The 25192-nt window shown below is 44.3% G+C and overlaps 1 protein-coding gene across 1 annotated transcript in view; it reads left to right on the top strand.

The window, feature by feature from the left end:
- LOC116973735 (PC3-like endoprotease variant B) overlaps positions 1 to 25192 on the top strand; it is a 704916-nt gene that overhangs the window by 527124 nt on the left and 152600 nt on the right. Inside the window, exons 10-11 of the mRNA XM_033022045.1 lie at positions 17217 to 17327; positions 23609 to 23702. Of these exons, the coding sequence (XP_032877936.1) occupies positions 17217 to 17327; positions 23609 to 23702 (205 nt within the window). The remainder of the gene's footprint in view (positions 1 to 17216; positions 17328 to 23608; positions 23703 to 25192) is intronic.

Here is a 25192-nt window from a genome sequence, read left to right as displayed (position 1 = left end):
TTCCCGGGATGGCGGGACTGTCATATGCTGTGAGGATGGAGCGGCTGGGCTTGTACACTCTGGAGTTTAGAAGGATGAGAGGGATTCTTATTGGAACATATGATTATTGAGGGTTTGGACACACTAGAGGCAAGAAACATGTTCCCGATGTTGGGGGAGTCCAGAACCAGGGGCCACAGTTTGAGAATAAGGGGTAAGCCATTTAGAACGGAGACGAGGAAACACTTTTTCTCACAGAGAGTTGTGAGTCTGTGGAATTAAACATAAAACATAAAACATCCACCACAGTGGGACCAGCACTTCCCGCAGTGATGGAAGGCGCAAAAGATCAGTCAGTCGTCCTCATTCTGTGGACCCGTAGTTGGGGCCCTGAACCCTCTGCAGTCGCCGCAACGGGTGGCCCGATGTACAGATCCTCTCGCTGGGGTGATGGAAACTCCGACGTCGGGACGGATCGGAACCCCCCGCAGCTCGGAATTCCCAAATCGGCCGCTTCATACCAGAGACCGCGGCTTCACGATGCCAAGTGCACAGGCCCAGCGGTCGGGGAATCTCTCCTGACGAACCCCGGCGAAGGTCGCAGGCAACCCCACGATGGTAAAGTCCATGCCACGCCCGCGGCTGGAAGCTCCACAGACCGAGCTCCACGATGTTAGAGCACGCCCCCACGGTCGGAGCTCCAACACTGGAGCTCCGTGATGTTGAAATCCACTCTGCGCCTGCTGCTGAAGCTCAAGGCTCTGGGCCGGTCTCCGGTCAAAAAGGCTGCACCAATCCAGCTGATAGGCCGCAAGAGGGGCGACAAGGCGACACGGAGAGAAGTCGCATCTCCGCTGAGGTAGGTGACAGGAAACGGTTTCTCCATTCCCCCGCCAGCACCCCCGGCATAAGTCCCACCGAGAGACACTAATACATACATTAGGACACACTAAAAATAACAGAGTGGAAAGAAACACACAAGCTGCTGGTGGGGCTGCCACACGCAGTGCCATCTTGGGAGTAAGAGTTGAAAATTACTTTTCAAAAAACCAACACAATAAAGAAAATGTTAAAAAATTTGAAATGAAGTAAAACACCCAAATGTTGATTATATTAGATTAATCGGTACCTAAAAGGACACACACTCTTCTTAATGAAATTAATAGGAGCTCTGTAATAATTAACAAGTATGTGCACAAACATACACATTGAAATGGAAATTAAACTATAATCAAATCCTTTCATTTAAGTATTCATGCAGGCAAAATATGTTATTATGTTGAAGTAAGAATTAGAAGTTTACTTGTAAGTTTGTTACGTAATCTTTTCAAATTTCAATTAATGCAATTTACCAAAAACAAATCAAAAAATTATTTCCTGGAACAAAAACAGAAATGCTGGAAGAACTCAGTCCAGTAGTATCTAAGCAATGAGGAACCAGAAATGATGGAGCATAACCTGAAACATTAACTGTTTTATCTTCCCACTCTTGCTGTTTGACTGGCTGAGTTCATCCAACATTTTTGTTTTTGTTTCGGATATTCAGCACTTAGTTTAATCCAGTTTAGGTTAGAGATATAGCGCGGAAACAGGCCCTTTGTCCCGCCAAGCAGAGATCCCCGCACACTTACATGATCCTACACACACAAGGGACAATTTACAATTTTACCAAAGCCAATTAACCTACAAACCAATGTGTTATAATTCCAAGGCCCAAATGTTATAATAACACCAAGCGCATTGTGTTTTATTAAATAAAATCTGGTCCATGAATCAGTTTGCACTTGAAGGCACACTTATTGCAGGAACTCTGGATCTGCCTTAAATGCAACCCTGCAAGGGCATTTAACACTAGGCAATGCCAGGCAGCTTAGTGGCCAATGAACAATAGACAGTCTACATACTTGGTCAGATACTCCGCCACTTCAAACTGGACTTCCACTGTTACGCCGATGACACCCAGATCTACCTCTGCACCAAATCCCCCCACAACCCCCCCCCCCCCCCCCCCTCTCTCCATATCAACTCCTGTTTGTCAGCTATAAAAACCTGGATGCAACATAACTTCCTCAAACTCAACAGCGATAAGACAGAATTCCTCCTCATAGGCTCCAAAGCCACACTCAGCAAAATCAATAACCCCACTCTCACCATCGACGGCACCACTGTCTCCCCATCTCCCCAGGCCCGCAACCTTGGCATGTTCTTTGATTCCACCCTCTCCCTTGAGCCTCACATCCGCCATGTCATTAAAACCTCCTCCTTTCATCTCCGCAACATCGCCAAATTCAGACCCTCTCTCACACCTCCCGCTGCTGAAAGACTCATCCATGCCTTCATCTCCTCCCGACTGGACTATTGCAACTCACTTTTCCTTGGCATCAGCTCCACCTACATCAACCGACTCCAACTGGTCCAGAACGCAGCCGCCCGACTCATCACCCACACCAAATCCTGGCATCACATCACTCCAGTCCTCAAACAACTTCACTGGCTTCCCATCTCCCACCGGATCACCTACAAAATCCTGATCCTCACCTACAAAGCCCTCCACCATCTGGCCCCCCCATATCTCACTGACCTCCTCTCCCCCTACCAACCCTCACGGTCCCTCAGATCCACATCAGTCGGTCTCCTCTCCATCCACAAGTCCAACCTCCGCAGTTTTGGGGGCAGAGCCTTCTCCAGGGCAGCTCCCAGGCTCTGGAACTCCCTCCCCCAACTGATCCGCAATTCCGTGTCCCTCACCATCTTCCAGTCCCGCCTCAAGACCCATCTCTTCACCTCTGCCTATCCTTAGCCCCACGTCCCCCTCCCTTTTCATCTGTGCATTAATTGCCTCGTATTGTGTTTTGAATTGAATTCTGTCTTTACTTTGTGTACTAGTCATGTCTCTACTATTTATTTCATTCCCCTTACATGTTTTTCCTCTACCTGCTAAATTTTTGTAAGGTGTCCTTGAGACTCTTGAAAGGCGCCCATAAATAAAATGTATTATTATTATTATTATACATGGTAAAAGTTGTAATTTAGAGACGCAGAGGAAGCGAGCAATGGATTCAGTTATTCGGAAAGTCAGGAAGAGAGAGTCATAGAATCATGGAGTCACACAGCGCGGAAACAGGTGCCGTACAGCACGGAATCTTCTGCTCACCTTGCCTAGGCCGACCAAGATGCCCCATCTAGGCCAGTCCCAGCTGACTATGTTTGGCCCATATCCCTCTAAACCTTCTCTATCCATGTACATTTCCAAATATATTTTAAACATTGTTTTAGCATCTGCATCTCGTTTTAGTATCTGCATCTGGCAGCTCATTCCTTGTACATCGTTAATGGTATTCAATGAATAGAAACATAGAAACATAGAAATTAGGTGCAGGAGTAGGCCATTCGGCCCTTCGAGCCTGCACCGCCATTCAATATGATCATGGCTGATCATCCAACTCAGTATCCCGTACCTGCCTTCTCTCCATACCCTCTGATCCCCTTAGCCACCAGGGCCACATCTAACTCCCTCTTAAATATAGCCAATGAACTGGCCTCGACTACCCTCTGTGGCAGGGAGTTCCAGAGATTCACCACTCTCTGTGTGAAAAAAGTTCTTCTCATCTCGGTTTTAAAGGATTTCCCCCTTATCCTTAAGCTGTGACCCCTTGTCCTGGACTTCCCCAACATCGGGAGCAATCTTCCTGCATCTAGCCTGTCCAACCCCTTAAGAATTTTGTAAGTTTCTATAAGATCCCCTCTCAATCTCCTAAATTCTAGAGAGTATAAACCAAGTCTATCCAGTCTTTCTTCATAAGACAGTCCTGACATCCCAGGAATCAGTCTGGTGAACCTTCTCTGCACTCCCTCTATGGCAATAATGTCCTTCCTCAAATTTGGAGACCAAAACTGTACGCAATACTCCAGGTGTGGTCTCACCAAGACCCTGTACAACTGCAGTAGAACCTCCCTGCTCCTATACTCAAATCCTTTTGCTATGAAAGCTAACATACCATTCGCTTTCTTCACTGCCTGCTGCACCTGCATGCCCACTTTCAATGACTGGTGTACCATGACACCCAGGTCTCGCTGCATCTCCCCTTTTCCTAGTCGGCCACCATTTAGATAATAGTCTGCTTTCCTGTTTTTGCCACCAAAATGGATAACCTCACATTTATCCACATTATACTGCATCTGCCAAACATTTGCCCACTCACCCAGCCTATCCAAGTCACCTTGCAGTCTCCTAGCATCCTCCTCACAGCTAACACTGCCCCCCAGCTTAGTGTCATCCGCAAACTTGGAGATATTGCCTTCAATTCCCTCATCCAGATCATTAATATATATTGTAAATAGCTGGGGTCCCAGCACTGAGCCTTGCGGTACCCCACTAGTCACTGCCTGCCATTGTGAAAAGGACCCGTTTACTCCTACTCTTTGCTTCCTGTTTGCCAGCCAGTTCTCTATCCACATCAATACTGAACCCTCAATGCCGTGTGCTTTAAGTTTGTAAACTAATCTCTTATGTGGGACCTTGTCGAAAGCCTTCTGGAAGTCCAGATACACCACATCCACTGGTTCTCCCCTATCCACGCTACTAGTTACATCCTCGAAAAATTCTATAAGATTCGTCAGACATGATTTACCTTTTGTAAATCCATGCTGACTTTGACCAATGATTTCACCACTTTCCAAATGTGCTGCTATCCCATCTTTAATAACTGACTCTAGCAGTTTCCCCACTACCGATGTTAGACTAACTGGTCTGTAATTCCCCGTTTTCTCTCTCCCTCCCTTCTTAAAAAGTGGGGTTACGTTTGCTACCCGCCAATCCTCAGGAACTACTCCAGAATCTAAAGAGTTTTGAAAGATTATTACTAATGCATCCACTATTTCTGGAGCTACTTCCTTAAGTACTCTGGGATGCAGCCTATCTGGCCCTGGGGATTTATCGGCCTTTAATCCATTCAATTTACCCAACACCACTTCCCGGCTAACCTGGATTTCACTCAATTCCTCCAACTCCTTTGACCCGCGGTCACCTGCTATTTCCGGCAGATTATTTATGTCTTCCTTAGTGAAGACGGAACCAAAGTAGTTATTCAATTGGTCCGCCATATCCTTGTTCCCCATGATCAACTCACCTGTTTCTGACTGCAAGGGACCTACATTTGTTTTAACTAATCTCTTTCTTTTCACATATCTATAAAAACTTTTGCAGTCAGTTTTTATGTTCCCTGCCAGTTTTCTTTCATAATCTATTTTTCCTTTCCTAATTAAGCCCTTTGTCCTCCTCTGCTGGTCTCTGAATTTCTCCCAGTCCTCCGGTATGCTGCTTTTTCTGGCTAATTTGTACGCATCATCCTTCGCTTTGATACTATCCCTGATTTCCCTTGTTATCCACGGATGCACCACCTTCCCTGATTTATTCTTTTGCCAAACTGGGATGAACAATTTTTGTAGTTCATCCATGCAGTCTTTAAATGTCTTCCATTGCATATCCACCGTCAACCCTTTTAGAATTAATTGCCAGTCAATCTTGGCCAATTCACGTCTCATACCCTCAAAGTTACCTTTCTTTAAGTTCAGAAACATTGTTTCTGAATTAACAATGTCACTCTCCATCCTAATGAAGAACTCAACCATATTATGGTCACTCTTGCCCAAGGGGGCACGTACAACAAGACTGCTAACTAACCCATCCTCATTACTCAATACCCAGTCTAAAATAGCCTGCTCTCTCGTTGGTTCCTCTACATGTTGATTTAGATAACTATCCCGCATACATTCCAAAAAATCCTCTTCCTCAGCACCCCTGCCAATTTGATTCACCCAATCTATATGTAGATTGAAGTCACCCATTATAACGGTTTTGCCTTTGTCGCACGCATTTCTAATTTCCTGTTTGATACCATCTCCAACTTCACTACTACTGTTAGGTGGCCTGTACACAACACCCACCAGCGTTTTCTGCCCCTTAGTGTTTCGCAGCTCTACCCATACCGATTCCACATCCTGCAAACTAATGTCCTTCCTTTCCATTGCGTTAATCTCCTCTCTAATCAGCAACGCTACCCCACCTCCTTTTCCTTTCTCTCTATCCCTCCTGAATATTGAATATCCCTGGATGTTCAGCTCCCAGCCTTGGTCACCCTGGAGCCATGTCTCCGTGATCCCAACTATATCATAGTCATTAATAGCTATCTGCACATTCAACTCATCCACCTTATTACGAATGCTCCTTGCATTGAGACACAAAGCCTTCAGGCTTGTTTTTACAACACTCTTACCCCTTATACAATTTTGTTGAAAAGTGGCCCTTTTTGATTTTTGCCCTGGCTTTTCCGGCCTGCCACTTTTACTTTTCACCTTGCTACCTATTGCTTCTACCCTCATTTTACACCCCTCTGTCTCTACGCTCACACATTTAAGAAACCCTTTCCCTTTAACTCCATCCTCCACTAGCCCATTCGACACCCCACCCCCCTTATTCAGTTTAAAACCACCCGTGTAGCAGTGGCAAACCTGCCTGCCAGAATGCTGGTCCCACACCTGTTAAGATGCAATCCGTCCCTTTTGTACAGTTCCCCCTTACCCCAAAACAGATCCCAGTGATCTAAGAATCTAAATCCCTGCCCCGTGCACCAGTTCCTCAGCCACACGTTCAGGTCCCGTATCTCCCTGTTCCTGCTCTCGCCAGCACGAGGAACTGGAAGCAAACCGGAGATAACAACCCTGGAGGTCCTGCTTTTCAGCATTTTTCCGAGCTCTCTAAAGTCACGCTGCAGAATATTCATCCCCTTCTTTCCGACATCGTTTGTGCCGACATGCACTACCACTTCCGGATGTTCACCTTCGCCCTTGAGGATTTTCTGCACTCTGTCCGTGACATCCTGGATCCTGGCACCAGGAAGGCAGCACACCATCCTCGCATCCCGTCTGTTGCCGCAGAAACCCCTGTCCGTACCTCTCACAATGGAGTCTCCCACTACAATGGCGTTGCCTGCCTTAGGCCTTTTTGGTTTTGGCTCAACAGCCCTATTCGCATCACAAGCCAGTCCGCCGCCCAGTGTAAACACCTCTTCTGTCCCGACAGCTTCTAAGTGGGTGAACCTGTTCACAAGAGGTACAACACCCGGGGACGTTGGCATTCCATGCTTCCCTCCCGTTCTCACTGTCTCCCACCTTCTCTCTTCCAGTACCTTACACATTCAAACACACAATAATGCTTGTATTCATACTCTCAGGCTGATGCAGATTCACATACACTTGCATGCATCCACTGCATACCTAAATCCATACACATATCCCTTGCACATTTGCTCATATACATCTGGGATTTAGAAGGATGAGAGGCTATCTTATAGAAACATAAAATTCTTAAGGGATTAGACAGGCTAGATGCAGGAAAAATGTTCCCAATGTTGGGGGAGTCCAGAACCAGCAGTCACAGTTTAAGAATAAGGAGTAGACCATTTAGGGCTGAGATGAGGAAGAACATTTTCACCCAGACAGTTGTGAATCTATGGAATTCTTTGCCACAAAAAGCAGTGGAGGCAAATTCCCCATTTCATTGGCCCAGCCAAATGAAATCTGCCTACTTTATTGCTGCAGACTAACAACAGCGATTTGTACCTAGAATAATGAACATTACTAATTGTCCTCTGCCAAGAGTCAAGAGTGTTTTGTCACATGCACCGACAGAGAGAGTTAGAAATAGCTCTTCAGGCTAACGGAATCAAGGGATACGGGGAGGAAGCAGAAACAGGGTACTGATTTTACTTCGGAGTCACGTTAGTGACTACGTGAAGAACCCGTCCAGCACGCATGCGCGACATGAGCGTTCACGCAGTGCAACAGCGACGAACGGGAGTACGGGCGCTCCCGCTACAAGCTTGAAAGAACAGACCGTCAGGTAAGTACTTACCCACAGGTTCGAATTGCCAAACTTGCTCTTCTTTGTGCACCAGATGAAAGCTGGAAAGAGCAAAGCAGCACAGAGGAAAACAGCCCCCGTTCGACTCCAGGGAAGGAGCGTCCCATCAGTGGAGGGGGCGAGAGGCGGCACCTGGACCGCACACGCTGCGGTCCACAGACATGGGTACCGAGCCGAGCCAGTCCGCTAGAGCTGCCTGACCAACAGCAGCGGACTGGAGGGAAATCAACATACAAACCGGCCGGTAATCCCTGCATACTCCGACAAGGAGACTCGCCGCCCGAGAACGGCAGAGGCAGCCGCCTGAGCAAAGTTGGCGACCAATCATCGGGCTGGAGACAGACACACGGAAGACGGACAGCCCGGCTCATTCAGAGAGCCGGCACTTCAAACTACCGCCTGAGAGTGAGAAAGTGTCTGTCTCCAAGCCTTAGACAAAGGTCATGGAGTAAAAAACTCCAGCGAGACTTGCCTCGGGAGCTGGGGCAAGCTCGCCAAGGGAGCACAAACACTCCCGTTCCAGTGCACTAACAGCACTGGCCATCGCCCTCATCAGAGGAGATCGGTGGCGACCAGGGCTGGGCTGGTCAAGAAGAGGGGTCACTGGCTGAACAACATCGGGAGTATGCTTGAGGTACAGGATCAGGAAGAGCTGCTGGGTATGAGATACCGCTACGTGGCTACACCACGAGCGAGATGGCCGTTACAGCCTAATCTGGCGGTCAGCTTACTACCTGTCTTTTCTAAAAACCTCTCCAAGACAGGTAGTCATGAGGCGTTGGACTTTATCACGCATCCCCAAAATTACATTTGCTCGAAGTGCCTACCATTGTTGGGGGTACATTGAGCAAGACATTTAAAAACCCAAAATCTTAATTTGCAATATTGATACCCCTGACGTCGGCTATCATTTTGCATGCTCATTCCAGAGGGGCAGGGTAGTATGGCAAAACACCTGACCCTACTGTCCAACACAGTATGTGATCCGCAACCTCTCGAAGGAAGTCATAAAACCTGCCCTCAACCTAAAAAATTCACAGGACTGTGAGAACGCCGACCTCACAACCACAGATCCTGCTATCTGGCAAAGTTACCAAACCAAGCCTAAAAACTGGACGAAGTGTCCAAGATATTCGGCATCATGAGGGCAGGACCTGGAATGAGCAAACCACACAAAACCAGACAGCAGTACCTCCATGCAGTACCTCCACCAGTAGGCGTCTACTTTATGGTACTGGTGAAAGCTCGGGGCCCGCATGCCAGTCCCCGCTAGCCTTTTCAGGACAGGGCCCAGAGCGGGTCCCGTGGAAAATGCGCCACCCCCCAACAACAGTGGAGGTAGGTGAGTATGGTTCCTACCATCACACAAAAGGTGAAGGGTTTGTGCTAACAGGGGGGGGAAACCACACCTGGTTTTGGAAGCATGAAGAACTATCACACTTGGTAGTTATATACCAAAAGTATTCAAGGATAAAAATTGAATTAAGAAAACTTGCCACCAGTTCAGCATGCACCCCATAGGGGTTTTTCCGTCCAACTAAAAAGGAAACATGAGGGACAAGCTGAACTGGAGAAGACATACAAAAGGGTCATAAAGAAGTCTAAATATGAACCTTTGGAACCGTATTAAATTTACCAAAAAACCCAAAAGATGGTGAATGTCGCACCATCATTGACTTAACCACTTGAATATTTTCACCAGGTATACACACTTCAATGGAAAACTTTGTAACTGCCAAACGTGGATTTCCTTAGGATACTTTATGGTAGGCATCGACTTAAAAGATGCATACTATTCAGTACTCATTCATAAAGATCTTCGGAGATACCTAAAATTTACCTGGATGGGGTAACTATGGCAGTATAAGTTATTGACTAATGTACTAAATATGAGCCAAAACTATTTTCCAAGATATTCAAACCAGCCCTGACACTATTAAGGAAACATATTGTCATGGCATGTCGCGATGATATTTAACGACAGACAAAACCATGGATATAGCTAAATCAGCAGCATTAGCTATTATAAACTTATTTAGCCTGGGCTCTGTCACACAATCCAGATAAATCTACGTTGACACCATCCACAACTATGGACTATCTGGTATTCAATAACTCAATCCACTTGTCTATAACGTTGCCAAAAGGAGAGTAAGCGTAATTGGCACAAACCTGTAACAAATTAATGGTTAACAATCAACCAACCATTCGACAAAGTGGCAAGAGTAATTGGGAAATTAGTAGCAGCATTACCAGCTACTTAACTTGGACCTTTCCATTAGAGCTAAGGTGCTAGTGTTTAAACAAAATAACCCATATCCAGAACAGGTGGTAAATGGACTAATCTGGAGTCATCATCACTACAGACACTGGACATACAACCTAGTTGGAAATGTTGGGTGCGTTCTTATGGGTTAAAAGCATATTGTTCAATAGTGCACCTTTCGGCATGTTCGTTTATAAATTGACAATATCACAGTGGTGGCATATACTAAACCACATGGGCTGAATAAAATCGATATCATGTGACAAATTTGATTAACAATTTGGTAATGGTATGTCGTCAAACATATTTGACTATCAGCAACTTACCTACCAGGTGAGCCAAATACTATGGCAGACATATTAAACCAAAGTATTTGCCGAAATTACAAAGCAATATGGAACACCAGATATCGATTTCTTTGTATTCCGATTGAATCACCACGTACCGATGTATGTCGCATGGGAACCAGACCTTGAGGCAGCGGCAATGGATACATTCTCGCTGAACTGGGGGGGGGGGGGATCTAATCTCTATGTTTTCTCCCCTCTTTCTACCTCATCAATCAGGTACTACGGCCTCATTAGTCGGATACTACGCAAAATACAGATGGACTCTGCTTCAGGTATTTTGATAGTACCCGACTGGCCCACACAGCCATGGTTCCCAGTGGTCCTCGAAATGGTCATCGAAACCCCAATGACTTTCCCAGTAGACCAGACTTATTAACTCACCCGGTATCAGGCATAAGCCAACCATGCCACGATAAAATCAAACTACTGGGTTTGCAGATTTTGAAAAGGCCACTGCTGGGCCTGGGATTGTCAGACAGCACTATCAACACAATGACAGCATCCACCGCATGTCCACAAGGAAACAATACTTGTCGAACATCAAGAAGTGGGAAAGATACTGTTCGAATACAGGAACTACATATTCAACTACTACAATAACCAATGTACTGTAGTTCCTGGCAGTCCTTCACCACAATGAAGGACTTAGCTACAGCGCCATTAACACAGCCAGAAGTGCTCTGTCAGCCTACTTAATTCAGGCACCAGGACAACAGGCATCTAATCTCTATGTTTTCTCCCCTCTTTCTACCTCATCAATCAGGTACTACAGCCTCATTAGTCGAGTACTACGCAAAATACAGATGGACTCTGCTTCAGGTATTTTGATAGTACCCGACTGGCCCACACAGCCACAACCACTAGGGTCCCAACCGCTGGTGATCAAACTCATGAGAGGCATATTTAACTCTAATCCCCCAGACCTAGATACACCCAAATCTGGGATGTCAGTGTGGTCCTGACATACCTTAGGGGATGGTCACCAGCCAGGTCCCTCACCCTGGAACAGCTAACCCTGAAGACGATCATGCTGATGGCACTTGTCTCAGCACAAAGAGTCCAGTCCTTCCATTTACTACGATTGGACAATATGGTTATAACACCAGACCGTGTCTCATTTACCATTCAGGGGCTGGTCAAACAGAGCAGACCAGGAACATCAGGTCCAGTCATGGAATTCCGGGCATACCCACCTGAACCACGGTTATGTGTCATGACCCACTTAATGAATTACATCGACACAACAAGAAATTCCCGAGGGAGAGGAAAAACCTTATGGGTCAGCCACAAGAAACCTCATGGTCGGGTGATGAGCCAAACTATCTCAAGATGGCTCAAGCAGGTACTGGGAGCTGCTGGAGTATATACTAACGTGTATAAATCGCACTCCACCAGGGCAGCATCCACATCAGCGGCTAAGAGGATGGACGTGCCTATGGACCACATCCTGGCTACAGCGGGGTGGTCTAGGGAGAAAAACGTTCCAAATTTTTTTTATAACAAGCCGTTAGCAGAACCTGTATCGTTTGCAGAAAAAGTATTAGAATCTGCAAATAACTTTACTATGTTTATTTCAATTATTGTGTCTTTCTGTGATTCCATACCGCTGCTTTGAAGTATGTCGCGCATGCGTGCCGGACGGGTTCTTCACGTAATCCCTCATCGTAACTCCTCATAAAATACAGATCAAACTTCGAACTGGCAAGTTCTCGTTTAATCTTAATATTTTGGATGATCAGCCATGATCATATTGAATGACGGTGCTGGCTGTCATTTGCTTTATTCCAGTTCTATATCTGTGCTGAGTAAATTCTAAATCTACAAGCTTTTACTGTATTTATTTCTGCCTTACCCTGTAAGGAATGGGTTATTTTATATGCACCAGCATATTTACAACATTATTGCAATAAATAGAGCAAAACTAATGGGAGGTGGAAGTTGAGCTTCAGTGCCATTGTTTGAGGACTGTGAAATGCCATTGTGATGTTATCACCACAGCATAATAGTGTCACAGGATTGACAGCAGATATACAATGAGGAATGGCTTCGCAAATTTAAAGAATTATAACATAACCAACATATTAGTTTATCTGTTAATTCCATTTTCTCTAATTCATGTTAAATGCACCTTTTAAATCAAACTATGCACATTCAACGGTAAGGGCAGGTTTTAGGCATGGAAAATAAATAAGCTTGTATAAAGCCAACGCAACATTAAATTAATGAGAGATATTTCTTCCACATATTGCTAATAGCTATGGATGGGTAGGTGAAAAGTTAATCCTTTTGTGATGAGGCTGTTTTCTGGATCATACCTGTTTCCATTTAAAAAATAAAAGGTAATGGTACTTAAGCATCCTGCAGGGTTTCAGCAAGATTGAACTAGTGTAATGTTTCCGTGAAGAGACAGTCACAATCAATCACAATTTTACAAATTTTGAAAATCATTGAAATTGCAAACTTTCTTTATAAATATTCACGTGCCTGATCCTAACAAGACCGAGATATATGGTAGGTGATGAATTGGGTTGGGTCGGACTTATGTACTTTATATATGTTAATTTAAATTGGTGTTGGTAGACAATAGACAATAGGTGCAGGAGTAGGCCAATCGGCCCTTCGAGCTAGCACCGCCATTCAATGTGATCATGGCTGATCATCCCCAATCAGTACCCCGTTCCTGCCTTCTCCACATATCCCCTGACTCTGCTATCTTTAAGAGCCCTATCTAGCTCTCTCTTGAAAGTATCCAGAGAATTGGCCTACACCGCCCTCTGAGGCAGAGAATTCCTGTTGTGTTTTGTGTTCTTTCTTTCTTGCTAGGAGAGGATTGCTCATCCGCCCAGCTTAACCTGGAGCAAAACTGCGCAATGCAGACGGCACCACTGGGTCTAAAAATATTGGTTGCCAGGAACAAAGGGGGTCCACTTCATCAGGGGCCCACTTGATATAGATGGCCTACTTCATCAGGGGCCCACTTGCCATCGGGCAAGCTGACACCCTGGCCCGTCCGCCACTGTGTACGTTCTCCCCATAACCTGTGTGAGTTTACTCCGGGAATCTCCGGTTTCCTCCAATGCTCCAAAGACATACTGGTTTGTAGGCTAATTGGCTTGGCATAACTGTAAATTGTTCCCTAGTGTGTGTAGGATAACATCAATATGCGGGGATTGCTGCTCGGCACAGACTCGGTGGGCTGAAGGGCATGTTTCCGCGCTGTATCTCTAAACTAAACGAAACTAAGATCATTCAGCATTCGTGGAGGTTGGAAACAAAGCTAACATATCTTTCATCAGAACTAAGAACAATTAAAATGGAAGCATGCTTTGAATTGCAGTGAAGTGGGAGAGGCAGAGAGAATTAGGGGCATATCTGTAAGAGTGGCAACTCAAAGAAAGTGACTGACTCAGATGATATTGGTCGGATTAAGTAGTGTGAGATGAATGAGAACAAAGCAGAGAAATATAAAATGATGTTGGAACTGCAGGACAGGCAGCTTCCATGGAGAGAAAAGAATTGTGTTAACTATGCGACTTTTCATCAGAACAAACCAGTTCCGACACAGCTGAAAAGGCTGGTGATTTGAATCAGTTACATTTACATTTGAGTTGTTAAGGCTACCTTACACCTAGGCAGATGTGTGATGCTGTTCCTTGAACTTACCTTGGGCTCCTTTGGATCAATATAGGTGACCAAAGCTGGATGGGTGAAGCTGGGAGGGGGACAGATAATTTGTGGTGGGGAACAGGCAGCACTGGGGAATCTCCACATGGACCAGACGACTACTTCGTATATTCTAACTTACACAAAACTGTGAACTGGGTCTTTTCCAACTGACATTAAGACAATGCACCCAATCGTTTCCTTAAATGTATAGCTTTCCATGCTGAGGTGTTGAACTGTTTAAACATGAAAGCATGAAATTGGGAGCAAGTGTTCACCTGACCCCTCAAGTGGGTCCCACCATTCAATATGAACATGGCTGATCTATGCTGAACATAACTACACTTCTGTGCCAGTTCCCGGCTGTCCATATTTCCATGGTCTTTCAAACATTTATCTTAAATACTTCTAATGATCTGGCCTTCACAGACTCCAGGGTAGAGAATTCCCCTCTGCAACAAGACATTTCTACACTCCTTTCTTCAAAGAACTGGCCCTTTATCTAATAATTATGTCCCCTCACTTGTGACCCCACCTTTAGACGACAGAGTTTCAGTGCAGAAACAGGCCCTTCAGCCCACCGAGTCCGGGCCTACCATCAAGACACGATCCTACACATTAGGGGCAATTTACAATTTTACCAAAACTAATTAACCTTCAAACCTGCATGTCTTTGGAGTGTGGGAGGAAGCCGGAACACCCGGTGAAAACCCATGCAGTCTCAGGGAGAACACATAAACACCATACAGACAGCAACCATAGTCAGGATCAAATCCTGGTCTCTGCCGCTGTAATGCCCCTGTCCCACTTAGGAAACCTGAACGGAAACCTCTGGAGACTTTGTGCCCCGCCCAAGGTTTCCGTGCAGTTCCCGGAGGTTTTTGTCAGTCTCCCTACCTGCTTCCACTACCTGCAACCTCCGGCAACCACCTGCAACCTCCGGGAACCGCACGGAAACCTTGGGTGGGGCACAAAGTCTCCAGAGGTCTCCGTTCAGGTTTCCTAAGTGGGACAGGGGCATTAGGCTGTAAGGCTGTAAGGCAGCACCTCTACTACTATGCCACTGTGCCGTCCGAAAACTGAAAACTTCTTTGTTGGAAGTTTCTGTTGGTCACCGTCCATCAGTACTATCATCAACATTTCCAGTGACACACTCGAAGAAAGCGAAGGAGGAGATGGCCTGATTTTTTTCCAGCATCATTTTAAATCTTAAAGGAAGCATTATTAAACAAGCCAATGTGAGAAGGCAGAACTAAAAATCAGCACATTGTAAACTCGACCATTAACAACGAATAATAGAGATGAAGAGTGGGAAAGTTGAATTTCTAATCTACATTGATGTCAACATCAATTTAATCTGGGCTTCATTGCAAACTAAGCCATTTAACTGCAGTTTATATGTGGTTACAAAGTGCAGTAAAGCCAAACTCATCTCACCCTCTCTGAACTTGGCACTGAATTGAATACAATTCCAATCCTTGCCTGCAGTATTTGTCACAAATGTTGTTTATTTCCTTTTTAGAGTATCTCCATTTTCCTTGGTAAGTTTTGGTGTCTTTTCCTATATATTGTTTAACAATCAAGTGAACATTCAAAGAAACATGGCGGGCTTCTGGATTTGTCCCAAGTTGTGTGTTTCAAAATGGGAGCAAGAATTCTGGCTCTCCAACACTGTTGCAGAAATGAGATGTACCTTTTCAGAATAAAAAAAAAAACTGTTCAATTTGAACAAGTCTGTTAACTTCCAAAATATGGCACTGACTCTGTAAGGAATGTACATTGTGCAAACTGCTCAAGCTTAAATGGTAGATAACCTGAGCCATGGAAATAATCCATTTTATGTTTTAGATTTGCCCTAATTTGATTTATTTTGCAGCTTGCTCATCTTAGTTTTTCTTTTGCATATTTTTTTTTTAATCTTTCTAAAATTGGATTGCTGCAGAAATATGAAACACAAACTTTCTATGTACTAAAACGATTGGAGTCAGAATCTGTCAGTATTTACTCCATTCACTGTTAACAAACATCATGAGAAAAAGCATTTATCTCTCTCCGAGCTCTGTGAAAAGTGAATGGCATTGACGAATATTAGTGTTCTAAAGGCAAAATCTTCATTTCCCAAATAATAAATAAGCAAACAAATTGATCAAGTGCTCTTCTGCAGGATCATTACCATTTTCTTTGCCCCATAATATATTATGCTTGCGCACTATTTCCTGCAATGCTAAAATGGTGGTATAATTACTCTTCCTTTCAGTTTACTGCGCTTAATAAAGAGTGTGATGTCATTATTTAAACACTACTGTCACTCTTTGATGCTATATGTTTTCACATAATTTGTTGCACGCCCTATCTCGGATTTAAAATTCTCTTTGCTCAGTCTTTTCAATATCAAAAAAATCAACATAGAAGTGGACTGAATGAATTTGAAATTTTTGTAAAAAGAAAAGCCTTTACCAATGGTTTATCCATGCTGATTTCTCATTTCTAACTTTTTGTACCTCAGAAACAAATCAAAAAGGATAAATGAATTTCCTATTTGTGATCTGCAAGTTTTCCATATTTGTTTCTGGGCGCTGCATTATCTATTCTTTGCTAGATTTTTTTCTGTCCTGTCAACCACTGTGTTTCTCTCACTATGGGTCTGGGTCTATCCTCATGGCAACAATTTAAAAAAAAAATATTTGTTTGTAAAACTTGATATGGGATTAGGAGTGCAGAGGAATATGGGTCTGGAGGGTAGTGAGGGAGTGTGTAAAATGATTGACACCATAAAAGTGGTAAACATTGTAAACATTGTATTGGCTTCCACTTACTACATTACATTAAGTGCACTCTGCATATTTTGCTTCTTCTCTTCAGAATAGCAAACAGGTTAACGCCTTACAAAAGATGTTTACTGCTACTTGTCAATAGTGCAACAGAACTGTAATGTCTGTAAAAAGAAATCCATTTAGTGCTATTATTATATATATTTACATGCGGCATGTATTTCAGAGGGTGAGTTTAAATCTGTGTTCTGTGGACTTAATTACAGGTATGGGTTTGGACTTATTGATGCTGCCTTAATGGTACAGCAAGCTCTTCTCTGGACCCCTGTAAAACCTCAGTGGATGTGTTCAGAAGAATTGCCTCTCAAGCCTGTGATGTGAGTACCCTGATTTTTGTTTTTGAATTCAGCTTTGTAAAGTTCAAACGCTAAAATCAAAATGATCAATGCCTAGCCATTTTTATTGTGGTAGATTTTACAAAATGGCAATATGTATGGGGGCGGAACCTGGGAGAAAAGTATTTTGATTAAAGCCCTTTAGAGATGTGCAGTCTAATCAAAGTTGAAGTAATTCTACAGAAGTGGCTGATGAATGATTAATAATTAATCAATACCAGTGATGTGGCATTTTTGAAATGTAAATTTGATGCATAAAGCACTATTATCATCAATGGAAGCAGATGTGAATTACAGTGGGAGGGGGAGGAAAGAGAAATAGAAGGAAGGTGGGCGAAAGTAATAAGCAAGCACGGTTACTCACTCAAAGAAGCATCTCGGCAAACATTTTGTGCTCGGTTTATTTACTGCTCTGTTGCCTAAGCTGCCTCTTGATTGCAGTGGCAGGTTTGGAGGGACATCAAATAACATAGGCAAATGCACATTGAGAGAAGGCAGATAAAATATCTCAACAAAAGGAAAAGAGACTCCTTAAGGTTCTCTTGTGTCAATGATATCTTGTGAAAGCTTCTTGGAGAACACCACTTGTTAGTTGCTCATTAAATCAGGTATTTTAAATTCTCTCCTAACCTCTACCAGCTTAACTCTCTATTAATATATACATGCACATTATACCAATAAGCCACTTGGATATATTTGACCATTCAACTTTTGTATTATTAATTACATTTAAAGTTCTACACATTCAGTTGCACGGGATCATTAAATTGCAATTTTCCACATTTGAAGATTGCTTGCTTCTAGGGCGATGCGCAATGATAACTATCTTCCAGGTCTATGTGCAGCACTCTGGAAATTCAGAAGTGTAGCATTACACTTTTACACATTGAACGAAGAATGGAGAATGATACGGCACAAGAACAGACCCATCAGCCCAGTATATCTATGCGGAACAGGATGCCAAGACCATCTCTTATCTTTACACTTTAGATGTTGTAGATACAGCGTGGAAACAGGCCCTTTGGCCCACTGAATCCGCACTGACCTGCGATCACTGTGCAATTTACAGAAGCCAAATAATCTACAACCTGTATGTCTTTGGAGTGTGGGATGAAACTGGAGCAGCCAGAGAAAACTAACGTGGTCACAGAGAGAACGTACAAGCAGCATGCGTAGTCAGGATCAAACTCGGCACTCCAGCGCTGTAAAGCAGCAACTCTACTGCTGCACCATTTTGCCGCCCTGAACAAGGACAAGATAAGAAACCGTTAACTACCTGTGCATAATCCATTATAACATAATCCATAAAATCCATAACCCATATCCCTCCATTCCCTGTATATCCATGTGCCTAGTCTTAAATTGGCGAACACATTGAGACCACGCCCTCTCGTTCTGGACTCCTTTGTGAGAGAAAACATCCTCTCCACGATTATATTCTCCAGGCCCCAGCGATTTTTGTGCATTTCGGAAAGATTACCTCTCACGCATCTGAACGTCAGTCAGTAGAATTCCAATGTATTTAACCTTTCCTTGTAGGACAAGTTTTCCAACCCTGGAAACATCTAGTGAATATTTTCTGAACCCCTCCTATGAGATAAATATTTCCTTAAGCAGCTGGACCAATACTGTGTACTGTATTCCTGTTGTGGTCCCATCAATGCCTTGTATAGTTACATTAAGATTTCCTGACTGTTATACTATAACCTACTTGAAACAAGTGTTAATATTCCATGAGATTTCCCCATAACCTGCTTGATTGGTATGCAAGCTCTCTGTGTTTTGTGTATTGGGACCTCCACAACCCTTTGTGTTGCTATTTTCTGTAACTTCTCTCCATTTAAATTAAATTACTCTGCTCTTTTGTGGTTTCTTGCAAAATGAACACATTTATCACATTATGCACCATTTGTCAGCATTTTCTTCCCACTCATGTAACCTGCTACTTTCTCTTTGAAAACGTTTTGTATCCTCCTTGCTACTTGCCTTCCCATCCACGTGTTCTGCAAATCTGGATAACTTGCATTTGCTTCCTTTCTCCAAGTCATCCATATATGTGATAAACAGTTGTAGTCCCAGCACAGATCCATGTATTCACAGGTTCACAACCTGAAAATCCCTATTTAATGCTTGTTACTCTATCTGTGCAAATATATTACCTCCAACAACATGAGGCCTTGGCCCAATATTTTGAAGATACTTTGTTGTTTATCTTCTGGTTTTCCTCTTTTTACTCAGGTCTAGACTCACTCATAAAAATCTCATAAATATTTCAGACACAATTTCTCCGTCAAGAAGCCACAATGACTCTGCCTGATTAGGTTATGATTTTCCAAATATACTGATATTACTTGCTTAAAAATTGATTCTAATATTTTTCCAACTGGACATTAGGCTAATCAATTGAATAAGGGAGATATATTGCTTGTACAAAGTACTGGAAAGAGATCGAGAACCCAGGACAACAACCATGCCCTGAAAGTCAGCAAGATGAAAGATTTGCTTGTTGACCTAAGGAAATGGTCATATGGACTTTGTCCTCATGAATGGAGCTTCTGATGAGCTGATCTACATCTTTAAGTATAGGTATCCATATCACCAGCAACCAAAACGGATCCTTTCACATTGAAGTGGTCACCAAGATAGTACATTGGCTTATGTACTTTCTTAGGCATTTGAGAAAATTTAGCATATCCACAAGGATTCTCTAGAACTTCTGCAGATGTGCTATAAAAGGTATTCTGATGGGATGCATCTCGACCTGGGTATGGCAACGGCTCTGCTCCTGACCATCTGAACCTGCAGAAAACGGTGAACCCTACCCAGTCCATCACAGGCTTGTTGCTATCTTTCATTCATTCCATTTTCATAGTGTGTTGCTATCAGGTGTGTGCTTTTCCAGGTCCAGGTATAACCTTGCTATTCTATTTTCCCTCTTCTATCTTCATGGAACACATACAAGATTCGGGAAAAGATACAGGGCGGCACAGTGGCACAACGGTAGAGTTGCTGCCCTCACTGCGCCAAAGACCCGGGTTCAATCCTGATCTTGGGTGCTGTTGTATGGAGTTTGCACATTCTCCTTGTGACCGTGTGGGGTTTTTCCAGGTCCCAATGCCATGCAGGTTTGTAGATTAATTGGCTTCTGTAAATTGTCCCTCGTGTTTAGGATAGAACTAGTATAGGGGGTGATCGATGGCCGACATAGACTCAGTGGGATGAAGGGCATGTTTCCATGCTGTATCTCTAAACTAAACTAAACTAAACTAAACAAAGCTTGAAACCTCAGAAATCCAGACTGAAGAACAGCTTCTTCCCCACTGCCATCAAACTCTTGAACCGATCACCGGAAGTGGTGCCACATGTATCATAAATTCACTGGAGAATAGCAGATTTCACATTAATTGTGCTTCACTTGCTGATTGGTGCCACTTAAAGGTTTACAGAAGCTCTATGCATCAGCATGTCACATGTACAGATAATCATGGCAGAATATTCAGGAGTATGTTATTCATGATGTAAATCAATTAAAGAATGTGGAAAGATATTGCACACTACCATAGCATTTCCAACATGAACACAGAAAATATTGGAAATAAACAACAGGTCAGCTGGGAGCTATGGGGGGATAGGACATGTATAAGCAAGACAGCTTACACCTTAACCAAAGTGGGATCAATATCCTTGATGGTACAATTGATGGATGTTCTCATGCATCCACGAGGGGAATAGCTAAGGTAAATGCACAGAATCTTTTATCCAGAGTTGAGGAATCAAGAACCAGAGGACATAGGTTTAAGAAGAGAGGGAAAGATTTAATAGGAACCTGAAGGGCAACTTTTTCACACAAAGGGTGGTGGGTATATGGAACGACCTACCATAGCAGGTACTATCACAACATTTGGACAAGTACATGAACAGGAAAGGTCATAAGGACATAATGTGATATGTGATAGGAGGAGAATTGGGCCATTTGGCCCATCGTCTACTCTGCCATTCAACCATGGCTGATCTATCTCTCCGTCCTAACTCCATGCTCCTGCCTTTTCCCCATAACCCCAGACACCCGTACTAATCAAGAATCTGTCCATCTCTGCCTTAAAAATATCCATTGACTTGGCCTCCACAGCCTTATGTGGCAAATAATTCCACAGATTCACCACCCTCTGACTAAAGAAATTTCTCCTCATCTCCTTCCTAAAGGAATGCCATTTAATTCTGAGGCTATGACCTCTAGTCCTAAACTCTCCCACTAGTGGAATCATCCTCTCCACATCCACTCTATCCAAGCCTTTCACTATTCAGTACATTTCAATGATGTCTCCCCCCTCATTCTTCTAAACTCCAGCGAGTACTAGGCTCAGTGCTGTCAAACGCTCATCATATGTTAACCTAAAGGTTTAGAAAGATATGGCCCTAACTTCAGGCAGGTAGGAATAGTGTAGATAGGGCACCTTGGTCAGTGTAGGCATGTTGGACCGAAGGGCCTGTTTCCATGCTGTGTGACTGTATGATTCTATCCACCTTCTTCCATTATTGGAGTGTTCAAGAAGGAACTGCAGATGCTGGAAGATCGAAGGTACACAAAATTGCTGGAGAAACTCAGCGGGTGCAGCAGCATCTATGGAGCGAAGGAAATAGGCGACGTTTCGGGCCGAAACCCTTCTTCAGACTGATGGGGGGTGGGGGGGAGAAGGAAGGAAAAAGGGGAGGAGGAGGAGCCCGAGGGCGGGCGGGTGGGAGGGTGGGAGGAGACAGCTAGAGGGTTAAGGAAGGGGAGGAGACAGCAAGGACTAGCAAAATTGGGAGAATTCAATGTTAATGCCATCCGGACGCAAGGTCCCCAGGCGGAATATGAGGTGCTGTTCCTCCAATTTCCGCTGGTGCTCACTCTGGCAATGGAGGAGACCCAGGACAGAGAGGTCGGATTGGGAATGGGAGGGGGAGTTGAAGTGCTGAGCCACTGGGAGGTCAGGTTGGTTATTGCGGACTGAGCGGAGGTGTTCGGCGAAACGATCGCCCAACCTCCGCTTAGTCTCCCCGATGTAAATCAACTGACATCTAGAGCAGCGGATGCAGTAGATGAGGTTGGAGGAGATACAGGTGAACCTTTGTCGCACCTGGAACGACTGCTTGGGTCCTTGAATGGAGTCGAGGGGGGAGGTGAAGGGACAGGTGTTGCATTTCTTGCGGTTGCAACGGAAAGTGCCCGGGGAGGGGGTGGTGCGAGAGGGAAGGGAAGAATTGACGAGGGAGTTGCGGAGGGAGCGGTCTTTGCGGAAGGCAGACATGGGGGGAGATGGGAAGATGTGGCGAGTGGTGGGGTCACGTTGGAGGTGGCGGAAATGGCGGAGGATTATGTGTTGTATTTGCCGGCTGGTGGGGTGAAAGGTGAGGACCAGAGGGACTCTGCCCTTGTTGCGAGTGCAGGGATGGGGAGAGAGAGAGTAGTGTTACGGGGTATGGATGAGACCCTGGTGTGAGCTTCATCTGAAGAACGAGGACATTTCCGATGCCCTGGTATGGAATGTCTCATCCTGGGAACAGATGCGGCGTAGGCAGAGGAATTGGGAGTAGGGGGTGGAGTCTTTACAGGGGGCAGGGTGGGAAGACGTGTAGTCCAGATAGCCATGTGAGTCGGTGGGTTTGTAATGTATGTCGGTCAGGAGTCTGTCCCCTGCGATGGAGATGGTGAGGTCAAGGAATGGTAGGGAAGTGTCGGAAATGGGAGTGTTTAGTTGTCTTCTGAAACACTGGCATTCTGCCTTTTATCAGCTGCTAGGACTATCCAATCGAAATGTTTAACCCACATTCTATCCCAATTTCTTGGAGAAAGATCCTCAATTCAACTTTAAAAAATAATAATAGATGTGAATGTGAGGGTAATGGATTAAAACATTAGGAAGACTACATGGTGGGTCAAGGAATTTGTGACTACTTGTTTGTCACCAGCACTGAACATTAAAGAGCAGACAATGCAAAATAAATTCACTCCTTACCTCATTCACTCCTTGCATCATTCACTCCTTACCAATTCATGCAATCTTCTGAGATCCAGGGAAACAAGAAAGGAAACAGACCTACCAATTCAGGGACATTTGGTCAAGAAATATTGCTTACAAAATGCAATACTGGAGTAATTACACAAGATCTCACTGTTATTATTATGTTTTAGAATCAAATAGTTTGATTTGTTTTATTTTAGGCATGGTTTTAATTCCCGTGATTATTTTTGGTTGATTTCTCACACATTATATCAACAGAATTATTCCAGCAGGCGATAGTGTGAATCTCCATCTCACTACGGATGCCTGTGAGGCTACAGCTAGAGCCATCAATACACTGGAGCATGTGCAGGTTGGGGAAATAAATTAATTTAACATTACGCGATGATCACTTTTTATTAGTCCAATAAGTGTTCACCAGCTTTGAGTTGAGTTTATTGTCACTTGTACCAAGGTACAGTGGAAAACCTATGTTGCGTGCTAGCCAGTCAATGGAAAGACGATATATAATTACAATCGAGCCATCCACAGTGTACAGACACAAGATAAAGGGAATAATGTGAAAAAAACGTTAAGTGCAAGATAAAGTTCAGTAAAATCCAATGAAAGATAGTCCAAGGGTCTCCATTGAGGTAGGCAGTAGATCAGGACTGCTGTCTGGCTCTGTAGCTGTTAATAAACTTGTAGAGCATAGAGACTTTTCATCAGAAGACAATAACTTTCCCATAAATGGTAAACAATTGAATAATTCGTTAAATATTGCATGTTTCATTTATTATACATAAACTCAGAATTTCACACCGACAGAAGTTTAGGATGAACTGCATGCAAGTCCCCATGATATGGTCAGTGTGATTTATAACTCAGAGAGCACAATTCAGTTTGATTAACTGTTGCACTCCCAAGCAAACTGAGAAAAGGGCAGCATGGTCATTAAATGGTGTGGATCTGGCAGACCATTCAAGATGAGGTAGATTCCCTGATGCCAGGTTTTGCTGTTAAACAGGAATTAAATAAATTAGTTGATAGCTGTTGTTAGTTTTCTGATACCTAGTTAGAGTCATAGAGATGGAAGCAGGGCAGTCGGGCCAACTCATCCATATCAAGCAAGATGCCCTATCTAAGCTAGTTCCATTTACCTGCATTTGCCCCATAACCCTCTAAACTTTTCCTATCCATGTACCTGCCCGTGTCTGTGCTGCACCTGCTACAGGTGAAGACGGTGGGAGGAAAAAGTGTGCATTTTGCTCTGGGCCCTCGTCATCAGGTTGATGAGCCTTGGCCCTTCTCATTTCTTCCAATACCCTCAGTCTCCAGAGGTAATCTCATAGCAAGAGTCTCTAGAGGTCCCATTTATAAGCAGCCATCAGAAGACAGCAATTCCCTTCTTATTTCCAAGTGGATACTGCCATCTTCATAATAATGCCATTATAAAGAAACACTAGGCTAAGTGGGACCCGTTGGGTCCCAGTCACATGGGAGGCCAGGTCCCCCAATGCAACCCCTTCACCCAACGCAATATTCCACCACTCACCCGTTCCCCCAACGCAACCCGTTCCCCCAACGCAATATTCCACCACTCACCGATAGCCCCTAACTGCGCAGGCACGGCTCATTTCTCCTCATACCCGAGCACTCCCTTCCCCTCCTTTTCATGTATGGGAGGGGAGGAGGGGAGGAAGGGAAGGGGGGTAGGAAGTGGGGTGGGTGGCGGGGGGGTGTGGGGTTGGAGGGGAGGAGGGGTGTGTGTGGATGGGGATGTGCAGGAGGGTGGGAGAGGGTGGCTGGGGGGAGGTGGGGTGTGGGTTAAGGGGGGGGTGTGGTGGGGGAGGGGTGTGGGAG

Source organism: Amblyraja radiata, chromosome 5, assembly GCF_010909765.2.
Source record: "Amblyraja radiata isolate CabotCenter1 chromosome 5, sAmbRad1.1.pri, whole genome shotgun sequence".
Taxonomy (NCBI): Eukaryota; Metazoa; Chordata; class Chondrichthyes; order Rajiformes; family Rajidae; genus Amblyraja; species Amblyraja radiata.
Note: the sequence above shows the minus strand (reverse complement) of the source record. Positions and strands in the feature narration are given on the sequence as shown.